Source organism: Primulina huaijiensis, chromosome 2, assembly GCF_012295235.1.
Source record: "Primulina huaijiensis isolate GDHJ02 chromosome 2, ASM1229523v2, whole genome shotgun sequence".
Lineage (NCBI taxonomy): Eukaryota > Viridiplantae > Streptophyta > Magnoliopsida > Lamiales > Gesneriaceae > Primulina > Primulina huaijiensis.
In genome coordinates, this window is record NC_133307.1 from 20,591,090 (window position 1) to 20,611,123 (window position 20,034).

Consider the following 20,034-nt stretch of genomic DNA (forward strand, 5'->3'; position numbering starts at 1 on the left):
GATACCAACTTATTTTCTTCAAGCTACTGACGTTGTGCCACTTAATCTGATTGGCTAGGTGGACCATAAAATATTGAGGTCAGATCTTGTCGGATAATATTGTCTTTGTTGGGGACAGTGCCAACGGTAGAGAATGAGTAAGACTACTCTTTAAGCGATATGAAACAACACCAGTAGATAGACACACACTTTTTTTGACTCAAGGGCCTAACAGCCCAACCGATCAAGCACCCAAGTAAGTGCACTTTTCACTGCCACATGTATAAGAAAATATAGTTGTACCTTAGCTAACAATTATAGTTTTTGGCCTATTAGTAAGTGCTTGATCTTAAAAATTGTTATCAGAGCGAGTCCATGGGTTCAAGTATCCCAAGAAGGTCTAAAAGGAAGGTCTAGGGCCCGAAGTAATACGACGAAGCTGCATATCGAACGAAAGGCATTAGGGGTAAATTGACCTAGGTGCACTTGATAATAACTGCTCAACTCCTGGAGAAAATCGCATAGAGGAAAGAAAATACATGCATCTAACTGATGTTGGAAAAAAGTATAACAACCCTTGGGAGCTAGATAGGGTCGGTCTTCAGGGGTGGGAATGATGATCTTTTGAGAAGAGGGGATATGCCACGAAGTCATAAGGTCCGACTCACTAGCAGGGGAGATGTGGGATGATAGGTGACCATACCATATTTCAAAGTTGGATATATTCATCTGTTGGTTCACGTGACAGATTTCCTTACCGGGATGACTATAGCTTACAATCTCCTCCTCGTGGGAGTTGGGGGAAAATTCAAGATCTTCTAAGGAAGTTCTAGTCTCGTCAGACTCGCTAGACCTCTCGGAATCGCTCGAGGAAATGAACTCAGAATCAGATGAAGACATGGACATTAAGGGTAACTAAATAAACATAGGAGAAAACTTACCCGAAAAAAGATTGTGAAAAAACTCGAGGAATAAGATCAAGGGGGCTAGCGCGCGGACGAGGGTGTGTGGGTGAGGGTGTGCGGCTGTGGGCGAGGTGGCTAGGCAAGGTGTGCGGGCGAGGGCGAGGGCGAGGGCGAGGGCGTGCTGACGAGGGCGAGCGCATGGGGCAGCTGGGCGAGGGCGTGTGCCTCTGGACAAGGCGACTGTGCAAGGTACGCAGGATAGGGCGCGCTGACGGGAGCGAGGGGCAGCTGGGCAAAAGGGCGAGCGCGAGGGGCAGCTGGGCGAAAGGGCGAGCGCGCAAGGCACGCAGACGAGTCGAGGATGCTGGGCAGGGTTTGCTGGCGAGGGCGTGCTGACGGGGGCGAGCACGCTGGGCAGCGGGGCGAGGGCGTGCTGCGCGCAGGGGGCGCGGACGGGGCGAGGCATTTGGGCAAGGTGTGCGGGCAAGAGCGCGTCGACGTGGGCGAGCGCGGGGGGCAGCTGGGCAGTGTGTGCGGGCAAGGGCTGGCGTGGGCGATGTTGCAGGTGTGGCGAGAGGAGGCTGCGGGCGGGAGCGGCGAGGGTGGGGGCGGGAGCGGCGAGGGCGGCTAAGGCTGGGCGAGACTGTGGCAAGGGCGATGGGCGAGGATGTGGCAAGGGCCGAGGAGACTCCGTGGCTGTGGTGCAAGGACCTGCCGCTAGGGTTGGTGCAGCTGCTGCGGGCGAGATGGACGAGTGTGGGCGGGGCTGTTGGCAAGGAAGGATTGGCGAGGGCGGGGGTGAAGCCGCGTTAGGGCAAGGCTGCGGGAGGCTGCGAACTACGTAGGCGAGGGATAACTAGTGAATGAAGTGAGGAGGAAGTATTGTGTGTAGAGAAGAGACTAAGTGGGGAGTGGATGACTATTTATAGGAGAGCCCAACATAGATCTGGCCCGTCAAATGGAAAGGTGATCCAATTTGTTTCCAATTTTTTGGAGACTAATAAGCAGCAGGAGAAGAATACACAAATCACATATTGTAAACCAATGGCTACTGTGGCGCCCCAAACCTCGCCACATAATCATACACATGTGGCGCCCCAAACCTCGCCACGTAATCATACAACATGTGACGTCATATGCATAAAAACTTTTCCTTTCGACGACGTAATAATATAATGCATATACGAAAAAATAGTGCAATCATCACACTATCTACGTCAGTGTAGCAGAAACAGTATACTAAATACACACATACAACTCAAATAAAACAATAAACTATATTGTATCTATCTGCTATCAACTACAAGACTGTTTAACTAGACAGACCTAGTCCTTCACCACTATCATGTCTCACGGCATAGTCCTGTAACCTACCCAATAGAAACAGCCTCAAAAGGTGAGCATACACAACAATCATCATCATAATACATAACAGTTATATTAACAACATAAAATATACTTGAAATCATAACAGAAATACCCCCTTTGCCGTTTCTGGAAAATCAGCCAACAACAACCTCAACAACATCACAATGCAACAATAACATCGACGATACGTCGCACCCCAACTCCGGCGACAGCAATATCGTCGAACGAACAACAACATCAATGATACGTCGCACCTCAACTCTGACGACAGCAATATCATTGAACGAACAACAACATCAACGATACGTCGCACCCCAACCCCGGCGACAGCAATATCGTTGAACGAATAACAACGACGATACGTCGCACCCCAACACCGGCGACAACAATATCGTCGAACGAACAACATCAACGTGACGTCTCCCAACAAACGACAGCCAACAATATCAACGATAATAAACAACAACAGATATAATATCAAATCACTCAATATCAGTGATTTATCATCGTTCAACGCAATAGTATTAATCAATACTAAACAATAACAACATATGCTCGTACGTCAACACGTACCTGGTAATCGAGTATATATAAAATCTGGCTATTTCTTTGATCCCGATGCTTGTGATGTATCTAAATAATTCAACAACAATTATCAGATCATTTTCATCGTATCAACACAGTCATAACAGCCTCAATATATATCAGCAAATAGCCCAACAATAATTAATTCAACAAAATATAAAACTCGATTATAAATTCTTATCGTTAAACAATTTAATATTCTGGTGTATTTAATTCACAATACTGCAAATAATAGGCTATTTTACAACATCCGTCAAATTACAAAACCTTAAAATCAATGTATAGCCTATACTTCGTAGATTCCGAATATATAATTAGAATTAATAACAACTGACAAACAACTCTCCAATCTCAACACAACAATTAAAAATTCCTAATTATAATAAATTGGGAATAATTCAAAATAACAACACTATAATCTTCTCTACTTCGTTAAAATCATACACTATACAACAATCTTCAATTTCAGTATGATTTAACAATTTATCGGATTTATTCCAGAAGGAGGTGGGAATAGAGGAGATACATGTAGTTGCTGAGTTTTCTGATGTATTTTCTGATGAGATTCCAGGCTTCCCACCAGCCCGTGAGCTGGAGTTTGGGATTGAGTTGATGCCAGGTATTTCCCCTATTTCTCGTGCTCCTTACAGAATGGCACCAGAAGAGTTGAGAGAGTTGAAAGCCCAGTTACAGGACTTGCTGGACAAGGGATACATTCGTCCTAGTGTATCGCCTTGTGGTGCACCAGTCCTATTTGTGAGAAAGAAAGATTTTTCGATGCGGCTTTGTATTGACTATCGACAGCTGAATAAGGTAACGATTAAGAATAAATATCCCCTCCCTCGTATTGATTATTTTTTTGATCAGTTGCAGGGAACCTCAGTATATTCAAAGATTAATTTGAGGTCAGGATATTATTAGATACGAGTTAGAGAGGAGGATATTCAGAAGACAGCATTCAGGACCAGATATGGGCATTATGAGTTTTTAGTTATGCCGTTTGGGTTAACGAATGCTCCAGTTGTCTTCATGAGTTTGATGAATAGGGTATTTCAGCCTTATCTCGATCGGTTTGTTATTGTGTTTATTAATGATATATTGATATATTCCAGAAGTGAGGCTAAGCATGTTGGGCATTTACGTTCAGTATTACAGGTACTGCGAGATAGAAAGTTGTATGCCAAACTCAGTAAGTGTGAGTTTTGGTTAGATCGAGTGGTCTTCTTGGGTCATGTTATATCGAGAGATGTGATTTCTGTTGATCCAACGAAGGTCGAAGCCGTATTACAGTGGTCTGCATCTACATCTGTACCAGAGATCCGTAGTTTCTTGGGTTTAGCAGTTTATTATCGTCGATTTATTGAGGGATTTTCAAAGATTGCTAGACCTTTGACACAGTTGACTCAGAAAGGTGTGCGATTTCAGTGGTCTGAGGCATGTGAGAGAAGTTTTCAAGAGTTGAAGCACCGACTGACGACTGCACCGGTGTTATCAATCCCTACAAAAAACGAGAGGTTTGTTGTTTATATTGATGCATAATTACATGGTTTGGGATGTGTTTTGATGCAGGATCGACATGTTGTGGCATACACCTCGAGACAGCTGAAACCACAAGAAACAAGGTACCCTGTGCATGACTTAGAGTTGGCAGGCATTATCTTTGCCTTGAAGATATGACGACACTATTTATATGGTACCTCGTTTACGATTTATACGGATCATAAGAGTTTGAGATTTTTGTTTACCCAGACAGAGTAGAATATGAGATAGAGACGATGGCTAGATTTGCTGAAAGATTATGATTGTGAGATTGAATATCATCCTGGTCGAGCCAATCTTACAGCTGATGCATTGAGCCGTAAAGTGAGTTGTACTGCAGAGAATGTGAGTCGTTTATCAGCTATGACGATGTCTTGTTGTTCATTGGGATATGATTTTGATATCTTGACGACTCCTATCCAGGTATCGACCTTATTAGCTGAACCTGATATATATGATTGTATTCGTGGTGCACAGATGACAGATGAGAGAGTTCAGTAATGGAAGAAGTTAGTTTCTCAAAAACAAGATACTCATTTTAGAGTGGTTGATGATGGCAGTTTGAGGATGAATGATAGATGGGTAGTTCCTGATATATCTGAGTTGCGTCAGGGTCTGTTGCGGCGTGCACATTGTAGTCGATATTATATCCACCCTAGTGGAAATAAGATGTATAAGGATCTACGCTCTCAGTTTTGGTGGAAGGGAATGAAACGGGATGTGATTGATTTTGTACGTCGATGTCTCAATTGTCAACAGATCAAAGCTGAGATGAGAAGGCCAGGAGGTGAATTGAGTAGTTTAGAAGTACCGACTTGGAAATGGGAGCATATATCGATGGATTTTGTGACACATTTGCCAAGAAGCACTAGGACTATTGATGCTATTTGGGTGATTGTTGATCGATTGACGAAAGTTGCACATTTTATACTCTATAGCATGAATAGTACATATTTGACGATGTCACAATTGTATATACGAGAGATCGTATGGTTGCATGGGATTCCAGTGACTATTATATCTGATAGAGATCCTCGATTTACTTCTCATTTTTGGGAAGGATTGCATACTGCGATGGGGACAGAGTTGAGATTGAGTACAGCTTATCATCCTCAGACAGATGGTCAGACTGAGCGTACTATTCAGACGTTGGAGGATATGTTGCGTGCTTATGTTATGGATTTTAAATCTGTTTGGCAGTCATCTATTCCATTGGTGGAGTTTGCGTTTAAAAATAGTTATCATAGTAGTATTCAGATGGCTCCATTTGAGGCATTGTATGAGAGACGTTGTAGATCTCCGTTATACTAGGATGATGTTGATCGAGCTGCAGTTACCGGTCCTGATATGATTCATGAGATGGAACAGAAAGTAAAGTTGATACAGCAGCGATTGAAAGCAGCTCAAGATAGACAGGCCGCCTATGCAAATAAAAGATGAAGACCCTTAAAGTTTCAGCAGGGCGATCGAGTATTTTTGAAAGTGTCTCCTTTTTGTGGCACAGTACGATTTGGTATGAAAGGAAAGTTGGCACCGAGATATGTTGGCACGTATGAGATATTGCAGCGGATAAGCACTTTAGCTTATCGATTGGCTCTACCTCCATCTTTATCTGGTATTCATGATGTGTTTCATGTGTCGATGTTGTGGAAGTATGAGCCGGATCTTTCACATGTGTTAGATAAAATTTATACCTCAAATCGAAGACCTCGTGTCAACGATTCCAGAACTGAAGTCGGTTCGTCGATTGGATAAACCGATAAGTCACAAGATCGAAAAGAAAATTCGAAAACCTTATTTTTCTTTTCTCTCACCTCTCGTAACTTTCTTTAATTGAAATCTTTCATAGTCTGTTTTCAAATTTATCTTATTTCTTTTTTTTTTAATATTATATTATATTATATTAATAATATAATATATAATATTTAACATTTTAACACCGGTATATCCATTTGGACCAGTCAAACGATCAAATTTCCCGAAATTAATCAACAACAGTAATAACATACATAAATAAAGATACATCATATCATCAGAATAAGTAGGGGTAGAGCTCCCTCATATGCCGCTGTCTCCCAAGTGGCCTGTTCGACACCTCTATGCTCCCACTGAACCTTCACCATCGGTATAAGCTCAAAACATGGAACTTCTATATCTTTGAGTTTTCTACATTATATCCAAATTTTAAATCATTTGGACTTCATATGACAAACATATGACTTAGCCCCGTTCATCTTCGGAGCAAGAGCGCTCGATCAGTGAGCTATTACGCACTTTTTCAAGGGTGGCTGCTTCTAGGCAAACCTCCTAGCTATCTCTGCACCCCTACCTCCTTTATCACTGAGCGATCATTTAGGGGCCTTATGTAGAAAACTCAAAGATATAGAAGTTCCATGTTTTGAGTTTTGGAAAATTTGATCGTTTGACTGGTCCAAATGGATATACCGGTGTTAAAATGTTATCCAAATTTCAAATCATTTGGACTTCATATGACCAACATATGTCATATTTCATTCTTTAAAAAATCGTTAAATATTTAGTAATATCATATTACTAAATCAACAATTTGTGATATTCACTTCAGGCATTACAGCTACGCAATTAATCGAACTTCGAATCTGCGATTCAGTTCGACTTGGGAGGGGGAGAATGATGATACCCCATGAATGGGCCGCCCATCAAGATCAGGCCCAAACCGGATGTAACAAAATATTATCTAGGGTTCAGTAGCCAAATCTTCCTCTTTCTCGGTGCGAGTCAGACAAGACGTCTATAAAGATCTGTACAGAAGAACAAGAGTTAGAGGGCCGCACAAACTTATTATGATCTACCATTATAATTTATTTTCATTTTTTTATTCATCTCATAATTCTGACATAATTATTTTAAATTTTTTATCTTCATCGTAATATCCATAAATTATTTATGTTTAATCATACTAATTATCATAATAAAAATATTTATTTAGAATTTTATACACACACACGGGGTATGTGTATATTGTATATATTCACCGCAAGCATTCGAGAATCAAATCTCATCAGCGCAACCTCTCTCTCTCCCCCAACCCCAATTGCCAATCCATCTCGATCTCTCCTCAGACTTCACCTTCAAATTTTGATATCATTTCAACCACTGAATCTGATTCACACCTGCGCTTACACGTATAGATGTTCTATTATTTTTTTTATTGATATATATTCCAATTTTGCGATATTATTTTCGATCATTTGTTGTTTTTGATCTGCAATTGAGCTTGTTTTCGATCTATGGATGACGATTAATCAAGCGATGACGTATCGTTTAATCCGGGTAATTGATTCTTTGGATAATTTTGATTCGGATGGGTGTGAACGGAGGCGAGTTCTTCTGAGCTGATGAAGAACTGAAATTGGGGGAAAATGCCAGGAATATCGCAGAGGATTGATAATTTCACTGAAGATAGTATCGGTATTGATCATGGGAATCCATTGGTGGGGAATGGAGTGGTTCCATTTCATTCATGCAATGGATCGTCTGGTTCTAATGATGGATTCTGGTTGAAGCATCGCGATGACGTGAGCTACAACCAGCTATAGAAGGTATATGTGTTTGCTTTTATTTTTACTTTTGCTGGCATTTCAGAAATACTGAAGTAAAATGGGTTTATGGGTGGTTTTTTAAATTGATTCGATTGGATCTTTTGCTTTGAATTGTAGAGTTGATTTCTCATGATGGAAGTTTGCTGGAAGTGTTGGTATGAATCCATATTATGTTTGGGATTAGTAGTTCACAATTAAAAAAAAACATTTTAGATTGATTGTGCATTATAGCAAAGCAATAAACGGCAGTATTCGGTGGGTCGACATCTGGATTGTATCCACTTTTGTTATTAAATATATCTTTGGTTCCTGCAAAATAATCTAAGAAGCTCCATAGGTTCTCCGGAAATGCCCATGTTTGTTATTATGTTTTTCTTTTTATCTGCACTATTATTGGTTAATTCATTCATGTGCTTGATTGCCACTTCGTACCTCAGCAATGTTGTAGGGTGAGGGTGACCATGTTTATAACTAAACTATCAAATATCGTGATTCTGGGATTAGTTTGTGTACACCTTTCTCCTTTTACTATTATTATTATTATTATTATTATTGCTCTTTGTTAGCTAAGTAACTCAAATAGTCACGGACAATATTCTTTGTTGTGTTTCAGTTTTGGTGTGAGCTGACGCTACAAGCTCGTCAGAAACTTATGAGGATAGACAAGCAGACATTATTTGAGCATGCCCGTAAGAAAATGTATTGCTCCAGATGCAATGGTATGCTGCTTGAAGGTTTTCTTCAGATTCTCATGTATGGAAAGTCTCTACAGCAGGTTGTATCTGGTGGGCAGTGCTGTGTAGAATTCACGGGCAATCAACCTGATGACGAATTACACATTGCCAATTGCCGCCACGATGATTCAATAGATCCATCCGTCCATCCATGGGGTGGATTAACCACAGCTAAGGATGGAACACTCACGCTGTTGAATTGTTATCTTTGTTCAAAATCTTTCAAGGGGCTCCAAAATGTAAATTTCATTTCCATGCTGTTATTTTATGTATTTTTCCTTCAGGGAATATCATTAAATTGCTTTGATTTGCATCAGGTGTTTGACAGTGCTTGTGCAAGGGAAAGGGAACGTGAATTGCTCTACCCTGATGCATGTGGGGGTAGTGGTAGAGGATGGATAAGCCAAGGAGTTGCAGGATATGGTAGAGTGCATGGAATAAGAGAGACACGTGCTCTTCACACTGCCAGATTGTCTGTGGAAACATTGGCAGATTTCTGGGCTGCCCTTGGTGAAGAGACTCAACAATCTCTTCTAAGGATGAAAGAAGATGATTTTGTTGAAAGACTTATGTATAGGTGTGCCATTCTGTAACAATTTGATAATTTTGCTATCTCGAGATGTCTGTCTGTAGCCCATGCAGAGTACATAGGAGTTACATTATCTGCATTCCATGAACTTGAAAGCCATTCACTTACCTTGGGCTCTCTTCTTTTTTATTAGATCTACAATCCATTTACCCTAATTGGTTGATTTTTTTTTTAAATAACTAGAAGTAATTATTTGAAACTGAATATGCTTATACAGGCATAGTGCATGCATTCATGCAGGGTATTCATTTCATTGGTGAGACCATATACATGGGAAAACATAGCATATTGTTAGCTTTTGTTTGACAGAGAAGTACTTATTTTGTTAACTGGTGGCCTGTTTACTATTAAAACGTTGGAATATAGTAGATGATAGAGTCCGTATATTCTGGTTTTCATGATCACAAAGATAGAATGCATTTTTGGTGATCACTTTTTATGCAAAAGAGGTTTATGAAGTTCTTGTTTGCAGGTTTTACCGCAAAGGGTTTGCAGAGATTGCAGGAGAAATGTTATACGGGAGTTCAAAGAGCTGAAGGAACTCAAGCGCATGCGAATGGAACCTCGTTGCACAAGTTGGTTTTGTGCCGCAGACACAGCCTTCCAATATGAGGTGTACAATTTGGACAGTGTTGCTGTTGTGTATTCCCTCTTTGTACATACAGTTCTTGTGTCATGAGAACTGCATTGATTATTCAAACCAAGTGTAGTTTTCAACTCAAGTTATGGTTTACAACTATATTTCTAGAATCATGATGCATATGCTGTCTCAATCATCAGGTATCTTTTGATACAATTCAAGCTGATTGGCATCAAACATTTTTAGATTCTTTTCGGGCATTTCATCACTTTGAATGGGCTATTGGAACTGGAGAAGGGAAATCAGATATTTTGGAGTTTGAAAATGTTGGCTTGAGTGGAAAAGTTCAAGTGACCGGTCTAGATTTGAGTGGTTTGAATGCCTGCTACATAACCCTGCGTGCTTGGAAGAAGGATGGACGCTACAACGAATTATGTGTAAAAGCTCATGCTTTGTTTGGGCAACAATGCGTTCATTGCAGGCTTGTGGTTGGCGATGGATTTTTCACAATTAAAAGAGGGGAAAGCATTAGAAGGTTCTTTGAACATGCAGAGGAGGCTGAGGAAGAAGAGGTAGTCCAGTGTCAGATATGTTCTTTTATAAATATATGCTCCAAATGTCTGTTGCATTTTTGGTTCCTTTCCTGTTGTCTGTTTGTTTTCTTTATATCTGTATTTTATTTTTGTGACTTCCAGGATGATGATTCAGAGGACAAGGATGGAAATGAGCTTGATAGTGATTGTTCCCGTCCCCAAAAACACACGAAGAGTCCTGAGCTAGCTCGAGAATTTCTCTTAGATGCTGCAACTGTCATTTTCAAGGAACAGGCATGTCTTCCTTCTTCCCTTCCTAGCTAGCGGTAGATTTTAAATTCGCTAGCGGTGGCCAACTTATTCTAAATTCTACTGTTATTTATTGTTTTCACCAAATTTATGTTTTCTAAAAATAGTTTTTCGTTTCTGGATAATCAATGTTTAGTTTTGTATGATGATGTGATGTGTTATTATTATGCACATCATTCTCTTGAGACTGAGGCACGTTTTTTGTAGATGTGCATCCCTCAAAATCTCCATTTTTATGCTCGGTTTAAAAAAAATAATGTACAAGAAAGTCCATAAGCAGAGGAATCAGTGACTCTATTTAAAAATTGAATAAGTATATTTGAGGAACTAGCACAATTTCTCCAATTAATGAAGTTTAGTTGTTGTGGAGTCCTTAGTTTGCTGATTTATTGTTTTTATCATCTAGTTAACTTGTTCATTATTGAGAGTTTGCTAACTTGGCAATGCATTATCTGTAGGTTGAAAAAGCTTTTAGAGAAGGTACAGCTCGACAAAATGCACATGGCATTTTTGTGTGTCTTGCTTTAAAGCTGCTAGAGGAGCGTGTGCACGTGGCGTGCAAGGAAATCATAACTTTAGAGAAGCAGGTGTTTAATCTATCGTATTGTCACAGTTGTATCTATCTATTGGCCTATTAGAATCGAACTTCTTAATTTGGATTCATAACTGATCCCTTTCAATTTTTGATTGCACAGATGAAACTTCTTGAAGAAGAAGAAATGGAAAAGCGTGAAGAAGAAGAGCGCAAGGAACGCAGGAAAATTAAAGAAAAGGAAAAGAAACTCCGAAGAAAGGAAAGGTTAAGAAATAAGGAAAAGTGGGAAAATAAATGTGGTAATGAATCAAGTATAGATTCACAGGCTCCTGATATTTCAGAGCAATCAGCGCTATGTGTTGATGAGGAAGCCAATGTTGTTTGCAGCAGTGACACAGTCTGTGAAACACCTGTCAGTCTTTTGTCCCCTGATATTCGAGATAACCTGCTTTTTACGGACTACATTTATTCAAATATGGTCAATCACTCTGGAGATAGTTTGACTGGGGAGGAGTTTGGAAAGAGGAGAGACTGGAACTCATGTCTCCTAACTGATCGTGTTAAATACACTCGCAGGAAGCTGAGGTTCCGTAAAGATTCCCATCCAGAAGTAAGTTTGAAATGGTCTGACAGGAAAAAAGGTTCTTCAGCATCAGACACTAGAGCGATCATGAGCAGTTTTGCATCTAGAAATCATGCAGATGATTTTGATTCTGCAAGAAGCGTTAATGGTTTCATTAGGCCAGAGTCTCACGTGATAAAAGCAACCCAAGAACCTAAATATGGAATTAAGTCGGTTTCTCCATCAGATTTATTGAAACCATATCACCGCAGCAACAAGTATCCTCAACAGGAGTCCGTACCTGAGATTATTGGGCGACATAAAAGCAAGTTCATTGCTCGCCACCTGCACCCTCCTAATATATTAAGAAAGTTTGGGAACCATTGGATTCGCGAAAGAAATGCCTGCAAGGAAACTCAGACGCTGATGTTACCTTGAGATCCACACTGAAAGTTGAAGCCCCTGAATCATCAGGTGCCTCTGGTTCTTATGAAGCGATATTTATTCCAGCTCGAAACAATCATCTGGATAATGATGTAAGAGGGTCAACAGTATCCACAGTTGATAATTGCATAGAAACAGAAAATGTGTTCCATGTAATAGACAAACCTTTACAATATTCGAAGGAGGTAGTAGCAGAGGATCCCAAGCCACACTCTATGACTGGATCTCCGCGTGAAACACCAGAGTCATCAGTTATCAGTTCTTCCAACTCTGATAACTACTCATTCCTCAGTGAGGGAGACAGTAACACATCCTCTTCAAACTCTCAAAATCCAGAAACAATATCCATATCAGATGCAAAGGAGGCATCACAAAACGCCGATGGAAGAGAAACTTCATGCTACTTGAAAAATGAGTTCACTGCTTGCCACAGTGTTGTAATAGACCACAGCACAGAGAGAGGGCAGGACACTAAGATCCAGGGATCTGATTCCACGAGGACCATTTCTTTGGAAAATTTTCCTTCAGAAGCAACCTCGTATAATGACAACAGGAGATTAAATGTCAGTTTAGGAGTTGCTCATCCTCCGAGCGTGCTTCCACATTATGCATTCTTTCATGCCCCACCTGTCAACTGTTACCATCCGAGTTCACTAAATTGGCCAGCTGGTTCTACAAATGGATTGATGTCCTTATCTCACACCAACCATTATTTATTCCCCAACACTTTTGGTTATGGTTTGAATGGCAGTGCAGGGCTAATGCAGTATGGAACCTTACAGCATCTGCCACCCCCATTGCTGAACCCTGCACACATACCATTTTTCCAGCCAGTTGCATGCACAGGTCAAGGGTGTCAGCGCAAAGGCACATACTGCCAATCTAAGTGGGCAGAAAGAATTGCAACAGAACGTGGAGAATATGGCTGAAACTGACCAGATTCCTGCAAAACCACCAATGGGGGTGGATCCAACACAGAATGAGAAATCTAACAAGAAGGATGTGGGGGATAATCAGGGTTTCTCTCTTTTCCATTTTGGTGGCCCTGTAGCTCTTTCAACAGGGTTTAATGTTGATCCTGCTTCATTAAGAGAAGGAATTACATGGGATTCTTCTGCAAAGTGTCCTGATGGTGATCATTTCATCAATAAGAAAGATGCCATCGAAGAAAACAACTTGTTTGCTGCCAGTAATGGCATAAAATTTTCACTTTCCTGAAGTCTTGGTACTTTTGATTTTACTCTGAAGTGAGCAATTCAAGTGGCTTCCGGTTGGTATATTTCTGATTTCATACCGAATGGTGGAAACTTTGAGCACTTCGATATAAAGCAGTATCTTCATACCTGAGTACTGAATGATGGAAGATTTGAATACTCTACTTTGATTTGGTGCTCGATAATCATCTTCTTGGGATTGCCATTTTTTCTTTTTTCTTCTATGTGGAAAGTAGGCCGAAGGAGAGTTTTAGAGACTTCCATTTATGTTTAGTGGTGATTTTACTTCAATTTCTTTTGTTTGGCCATCTGCAAAATTTTTGTTGAAACATAATATTTGATCATTACTTGAAACAATTTTATCGTTTTTTGGCTGGTGGTTCTTTGTGCGGACAGTTGCTTTATACTTGATTTGACGTAGTTTGGCGTAATATTTTCTGACATAAATCGTTAGCAAAAAACTCAAAAAGCAAACAAGACTTGGTTTTACCACATACTACGATTAGGAGTAAAACAGTAAACAAGAATATAGATAAGCCCCGAGAATTACAACTCAAAGAATCATGCTAAAACATGGCATTGTTTAGTCTTCCGTCCATTGCTATAGTTCAAGATTTGAACAATCCACTCAACCAACATACTGAAACATTCAACCAAAACTAGAAAAGGTGTAAAACAAGAGGACGGAAATTTAAAGATGAGAAGTACCAGAATGATCGAAAAAGATCGCTATATAAATTCAATGTTACCTGGCGAACAAAGCTTGGCAAGAGCTCCAAGAACCTCACCGAGTTCAAAGGGTAGACCAGGGAGGAAGTAGATGAATACAACATCAAAAGGTGTCCACTTCTCAGGTACATTGACCAGTTCACCTTGCCAGCATTTGACATTGTCATGTTTCTCCTTGATGCAAGCCAAGTTAAAAGAGAGTCATGTACGATAAGTAACTGTTCGACAGGTGATGTATCAACAACTATATCCACAAATGCTTCAGAACCAATGGAAACCAGAACCCTCGAGGTTTACGAAATGCCTCCAGCCGAAATGATTCGGTCCATCTTCAGTCTATGCTCTTCATCAAAACTTGGATAGTCCGTGTCAAGAAATGACCAATCCTTCTCTACAAAATCTTCAAATTGCACTAGCGAAACCGTCCCCTCGTTTGAAGAAATTGTCCCACTAATGGATCATCGATGTCAGCGTGCAGAATTGAGGTTAACGAGAGGAGATCGAATTTCATGGGAAGGCCGGTGATGAAAGTGGGAGTAATGATAATGATCCAAACTACAAAAAGGCTGTATTTGGCGAAAAAAAGTCCCAACATGGGAGGATGGCTTAAGTGGAAGAAATGAAGAGATTCACAACATAGAGCACATAAAGATCAAATCTTTCAAAACTATGTAAATTTCCTTTTTGAAATTACACTGGATGGAACGAGAACCAGAGATGTTGAATCAATTTTATTTATATGAGCTTATATGTGAATAATTACGCGTTGTGAATTGTCTATTAAGTTAAGCCCAAAACAAAGTGATCAACTAAGGTTTCAGGTGATTGGGTTTTAATGTATCTAATAGGTTGTGGGTCTTTAATGTGTAGAGAACTGTAATTTCTATTTTTATGATGGGCTAAAACAAAAATATCAGAAGATAATAATAAACATTATCTATATATATGGGTCATGGTCCCAGATCACGCTCTATCATGTTCCATATTTTTCTCCTCATTAAGAAAATAGTTTAGAAGAGAAAACTAAAGGATTCTCCTAAGGAAAGAGCGCGTAGATCTGGAAGATCGAGACGCGTTCTAAAGAATTCACGATTATGACTTCAGATATGCTTCTGCTTAAGTTTTCAGTCAAATTCTTAATAATTTAGCATGATGGATTCTGCGGTTTATGGGTTTTCCCCAATAAGTGGTATCAGAGCCACTAATGCTTGAATCGTTGAGATTTGTTTAAAGTTTTGGATATTATTTGGATCCAGATCTGGAAAAGAAAACTTTGTTTAAAAATCTTTTTTGATATGTTTTCATATCTGGAAAATATTTTGATATGGTTTAAGATCTAGAAAATATTTTGGTTGAAAACCAAATCTTTTAAAGTTTCAGTTTTTGTAAAAAGATTTGGTTGAAAATTTTAAGGATTTGATATAAGATTTCAATTTTCCTTCTAGTTTTGTTCGATAAAAAAATGGAGGAAAAATCGAAAATTTGGATAAAAAAAAGGTACGGATTCGGGTCAGCTCTTACGGATCTGGGTCAGGCCGTACGGATTCGAGTCGACCCGTGCGGAATTTCAACTTTGTTTTCGATTCAGGTTTATTCGATTTAAGGTTAAATGTTCAATTATTCAAATAATGATAAGGTTATATGTATTTTTTTAAAATATGTCAATTGAAATAAAATATCGCCAAAGTGACATCTTTAATGGAAATTAATTTTATTTTGAAATACAAAAGGATTTTGATATATGTGATCTATATGAATATTAATTGGCCCAAAGGAAGGTTAATATTTAATATAATTATATATACACTTGTGGTGGTAAACATGTGATAGTTGTTCGGTTTTTAACGTGAATAATAAATCGACCCAAACGAAGGTTGTTATTTGACATGATAGTTACTATCAGTGTTTGACTGCTACACCAGGATATCACTTACAAGTTAATATTTTGTCCAAATATGAAACATTAATGGTGTGCTCGATATTGTGTTTGTGTGATTTATATTATTTGAATTTATTGATTATTTTATTTGGATATTTGGTTGAGCATGTATATTTGGTTTTTGTTCTCTGTTCAGATTTGACTCCTGCCAGTATTCATTCCAACATTAATTCTATTCTTATGTTAAATGGCTCTAATTTAAAATCATGGCAAGAGAATTTATTGATAGTTCTCGGAGTCATGGATTTGGACCTTGCGATAAGGGTTAACTCACCTCCTGTCGTTACGGATAAGAGTATCTCTGATGAAAAGAGAAAGTTTGAAATGTGGGAGATATTAAATCGCATGTGTATGATGATCATGAAGATGGCCATTCCAGAAACATTCAAGGGCACAATGCCTAGCGACATTGCTACGACTAAGGCTTTCCTTCAGGACCTTGAAAAGAGATTTTCTAAAAGTGAAAAGTCTGAAATTGGTACACTTTTGGCAAGTCTTGTTTCAATGAGGTACAGGGGTAAAAACAACATCAGGGAGTACATTATGGAAATGTCTCATCTTGCTTCAAGATTGAAAGCACTGAAGCTTGACCTCTCTGAGGACTTGCTGGTGCATCTGGTTTTGATATCTCCTCCTCCTCAATTTAACAAGTTCAAGATGAGCTATAACTGTCAGAAAAAGACTTGGTCTCTGAATGAGCTCATCTCACACTGTGTCCAGGAAAAGGAAAGGTTGAAGCAAGACAAGACAGAAAGTGTTCATTATGCCTCTACCTCGAAGGATAAAGAAAAAAAAGGAAGGATAAGAAAGATGCGGATACACAACTTCCGAAGAAACAACTGAAGAATCCTAGTGATTCTCAAAGTTTTGTTTGTTTTTCTGTGGTAGTGATGGACATATGAAGAAGCAATGCATTAATTACCACGCTTGGCGTGCTAAGAAAGGTATACTTCTGAATATGGTTTGTTCTAAGGTTAATTTAACTTCAGTGCATAGACACACGTTGTAGGTATATTCTGGTGCAACAACTCACATCAGTGTGTCTATGAAAAGTTGCATGGATTGTCGAAAACCAAATGATGCTGAAAGATTCATCTACGTTGGTGATGGCAACAACGTTGAAGTTGAGGCAATCGGAAAATTTAAATTTATTGTTAAAGAGTGGAATATATTTGGATCTTTATGAAACATTTGTTGTACCGTTTTTTAGGCGGAAATGACAAATTTGGTTATTCTTGTTCTTTTGAAAATGGAATATTCAGTTTATTTCATAATTCAAAATTGGTTGGTTTTAGTTTTTTATAAGGATACAATAATCTTTATTATTTGGATGTTATTTGCTTCGCTCTGCAAATAAGTAGAGACACTAAAAAAAAATTAACCAGTGAGAATTCCGCTGCGTTATAGCACAAAAGATTGGGGTCATATCTCTGAAAGGAAAATAAGAAGACTTGTGTCACACGAAATTCTCGAACATTTAGATTACTGACAAGATCAATTAGGGGGGTCATCGTTGAGCTACAATATCAGTTTTTGAAATATTGAACACTGATGAATTAAATCGAGTTTGATTTTTTAACCAAGCAGAAGACACTCAAAATAATCCTTCGTAGAAATCGATTAAGCATTTTTGTAAAGAATTTTAAATATACGCAAGTTGAATGAGTAAAAATATTTTGGTTGAAGCATTTTATCAAACATTTGGTATGCAATATTTTGGTATTTGAAAACATATAAAATGCTTCAACAATGAATTTTTAAAAGCAATAAAAATGATAAGCAAATTTAATAAATAAATAGATACGAATTTGTTTATGGATGTTCGGAGATTAACAACTCATACGTCATCCCTTCTTCCCCTTGGGAAGGATCCACGAGAAGACTTTGATTTATACAACACCTTGTACAAACCCATTGCAAATTAGGACTTATCTATTGTCTAAGCCTCCGCGCGAGCAGCGGTGGACGAAGCGGAGGCCGCAACCTTACAATTCGCATAATGTTTAACGTCTTGTATGTCAAGACTACAAACACAATATTTAATGTTTTTGTGTGAAGACTCACTCAACTAAAATTTGAAGTTCAACTTTCTTGTATATGTGTGAGTGACTGTGTGTGATGAATTTATCCTTTATAGCGTACATCTCAAATGTATCATCATACAAGGGCTTGTGCTCTCAACTAGCAAATTTCTTCATGCTAACTGCCCATGTTTTTAAATCCCTTTCAAAAGCTCTTGTTTGATCTTCAAGATGTTGTGTTTATATGCTCCAACAATGATATATACGTTAGACACAAGAATATGATCGTTTGGAAATTTTTTGAACTGTTTCTGAAATTGCAACGGTCAAATTCGCCTTGCTGGACATTTTCCCGAGCTTATACTGGTTGTTCAGCGGTTGTTCAATGGTTGAACTGGTCAGCGGTTGAAACTGATCAGCGGTTGAAACTGAACTGGTCAACAGCTCAATCTGGTGTGCTGAAATTGCTGATTTCAGTTTGTGAAGTACCAGTAGTTTCATAGTCATTTATCAGCATTTTAAGCTTCGATTCAGACTTTGACTTCTGAATATGATTTGTAGATCGTCATCTTATCTTTCCAATTCATACTGAATCTATTCATTCCAATAAGCGAGCTGAGAGATATGGCCAAAATACCGCAACTACTCATACCCAACTGATTGCTGTTTTCGTGCGATCTGTTTGGTCATTCGACGAATGGTTTGGCCTAGATAACATCCTATTTTTCCCAACTAACGTGAAATATGACTTGTTTCAAATTGAGTTTTCTGATAGGTGAAGTTAGCAGATTGTCATTTGAATCATCCAGCTGAGAGATATCATCAAAATACCAAAATTCGCCAGAAATTCAGTTTGGCTAAACTCAGTTTCAGTTTCCTTCTTGTGTTTATAACTTCACACTTGAGTAAATATGTTAGAAACACAATAACAAGTTTTGTTAACATCAAAATCAGGATTGCAAACATGAAATATTCTAACAATTAAACAGATTTTAATAATTGTGTTAATTGTATAAAGGGAAACAAACCAACAAAAAGATATTTGAAGCCAATAGGTGTTCAGACGTCTTAGCACTTATACATACTGATATTTGTGGACCATTTTCTTCGGCTTCATGGGATGGTCAATAGTATTTTATAACGTTCACGGACAATTTTTCAATATATGGCTTCATTTATCTCATTCATAAAAAAGCACAGTCATTGGATGTGTTCAAAAACTATAAATCTGAAGTGTAAAATCAACTTGGTTAAAAGATTAAAAACGTTAGATTTGACCGTGGTGGTGAATACTATGGTAGGTATGACGGTTCAGGTGAACAACGTCCAGGACCTTTTGAAAGATTCCTAGAAGAATGCGGTATCGCCCCACAGTACACTATGCCGAGTTCGCCCACTATGAATGATGTTGCTGAAAGACCAAACAGAAAGCTTAATGACATGGTGAGGAGTATGATCAGTCATTCTACCTTACCAGAATCACTCTGGGGAGAAGCACTAAAGACCGTAGCATATATCCTTAACAGGATTCCAATAAGGCAATGACCAAAACCCCTTATGAAATTTGGACGGGTAAAAAGCCTAGTCTTAAGCATCTGCACGTTTGGAGATGTCCAGCTGAGGCAAGGCCTTACAAGGCTAATGAAAAGAAATTGAACTCAATGATGGTCAATTGTTATTTTATTTGATACTCTGAAAGATCTAGGAGGTACAAGTTTTATGATCCCACAAGTAAGTTGATTTTTGAGTCAGAAAATGCCCGGTTCTTTGAGGATGTTGAGTTTCCGGGGGAGATAAAGTAAGGGATATTGTCTTTGAAGAGGAATATGTGAATATTCCCATAGGTTTCTTAGAATTTGATCAGGATCACAATCCTCACTTTGACCAA

General features: G+C 38.8%; 1 protein-coding gene and 1 pseudogene across 1 annotated transcript; both read left to right on the top strand.

Moving 5' to 3' along the window:
* Window positions 1–7,387: 7,387 nt before the first annotated feature.
* On the top strand, window positions 7,388–13,829 carry LOC140968595 (uncharacterized; annotated as a pseudogene).
* On the top strand, window positions 12,233–13,829 carry LOC140968584 (uncharacterized). Its single transcript, XM_073429606.1, has one exon. The coding sequence runs from the start codon at window positions 12,459–12,461 to the stop codon at window positions 13,170–13,172; it is 714 nt and encodes a 237-aa protein (XP_073285707.1). The 5' UTR covers window positions 12,233–12,458; the 3' UTR covers window positions 13,173–13,829.
* Window positions 13,830–20,034: the final 6,205 nt, after the last annotated feature.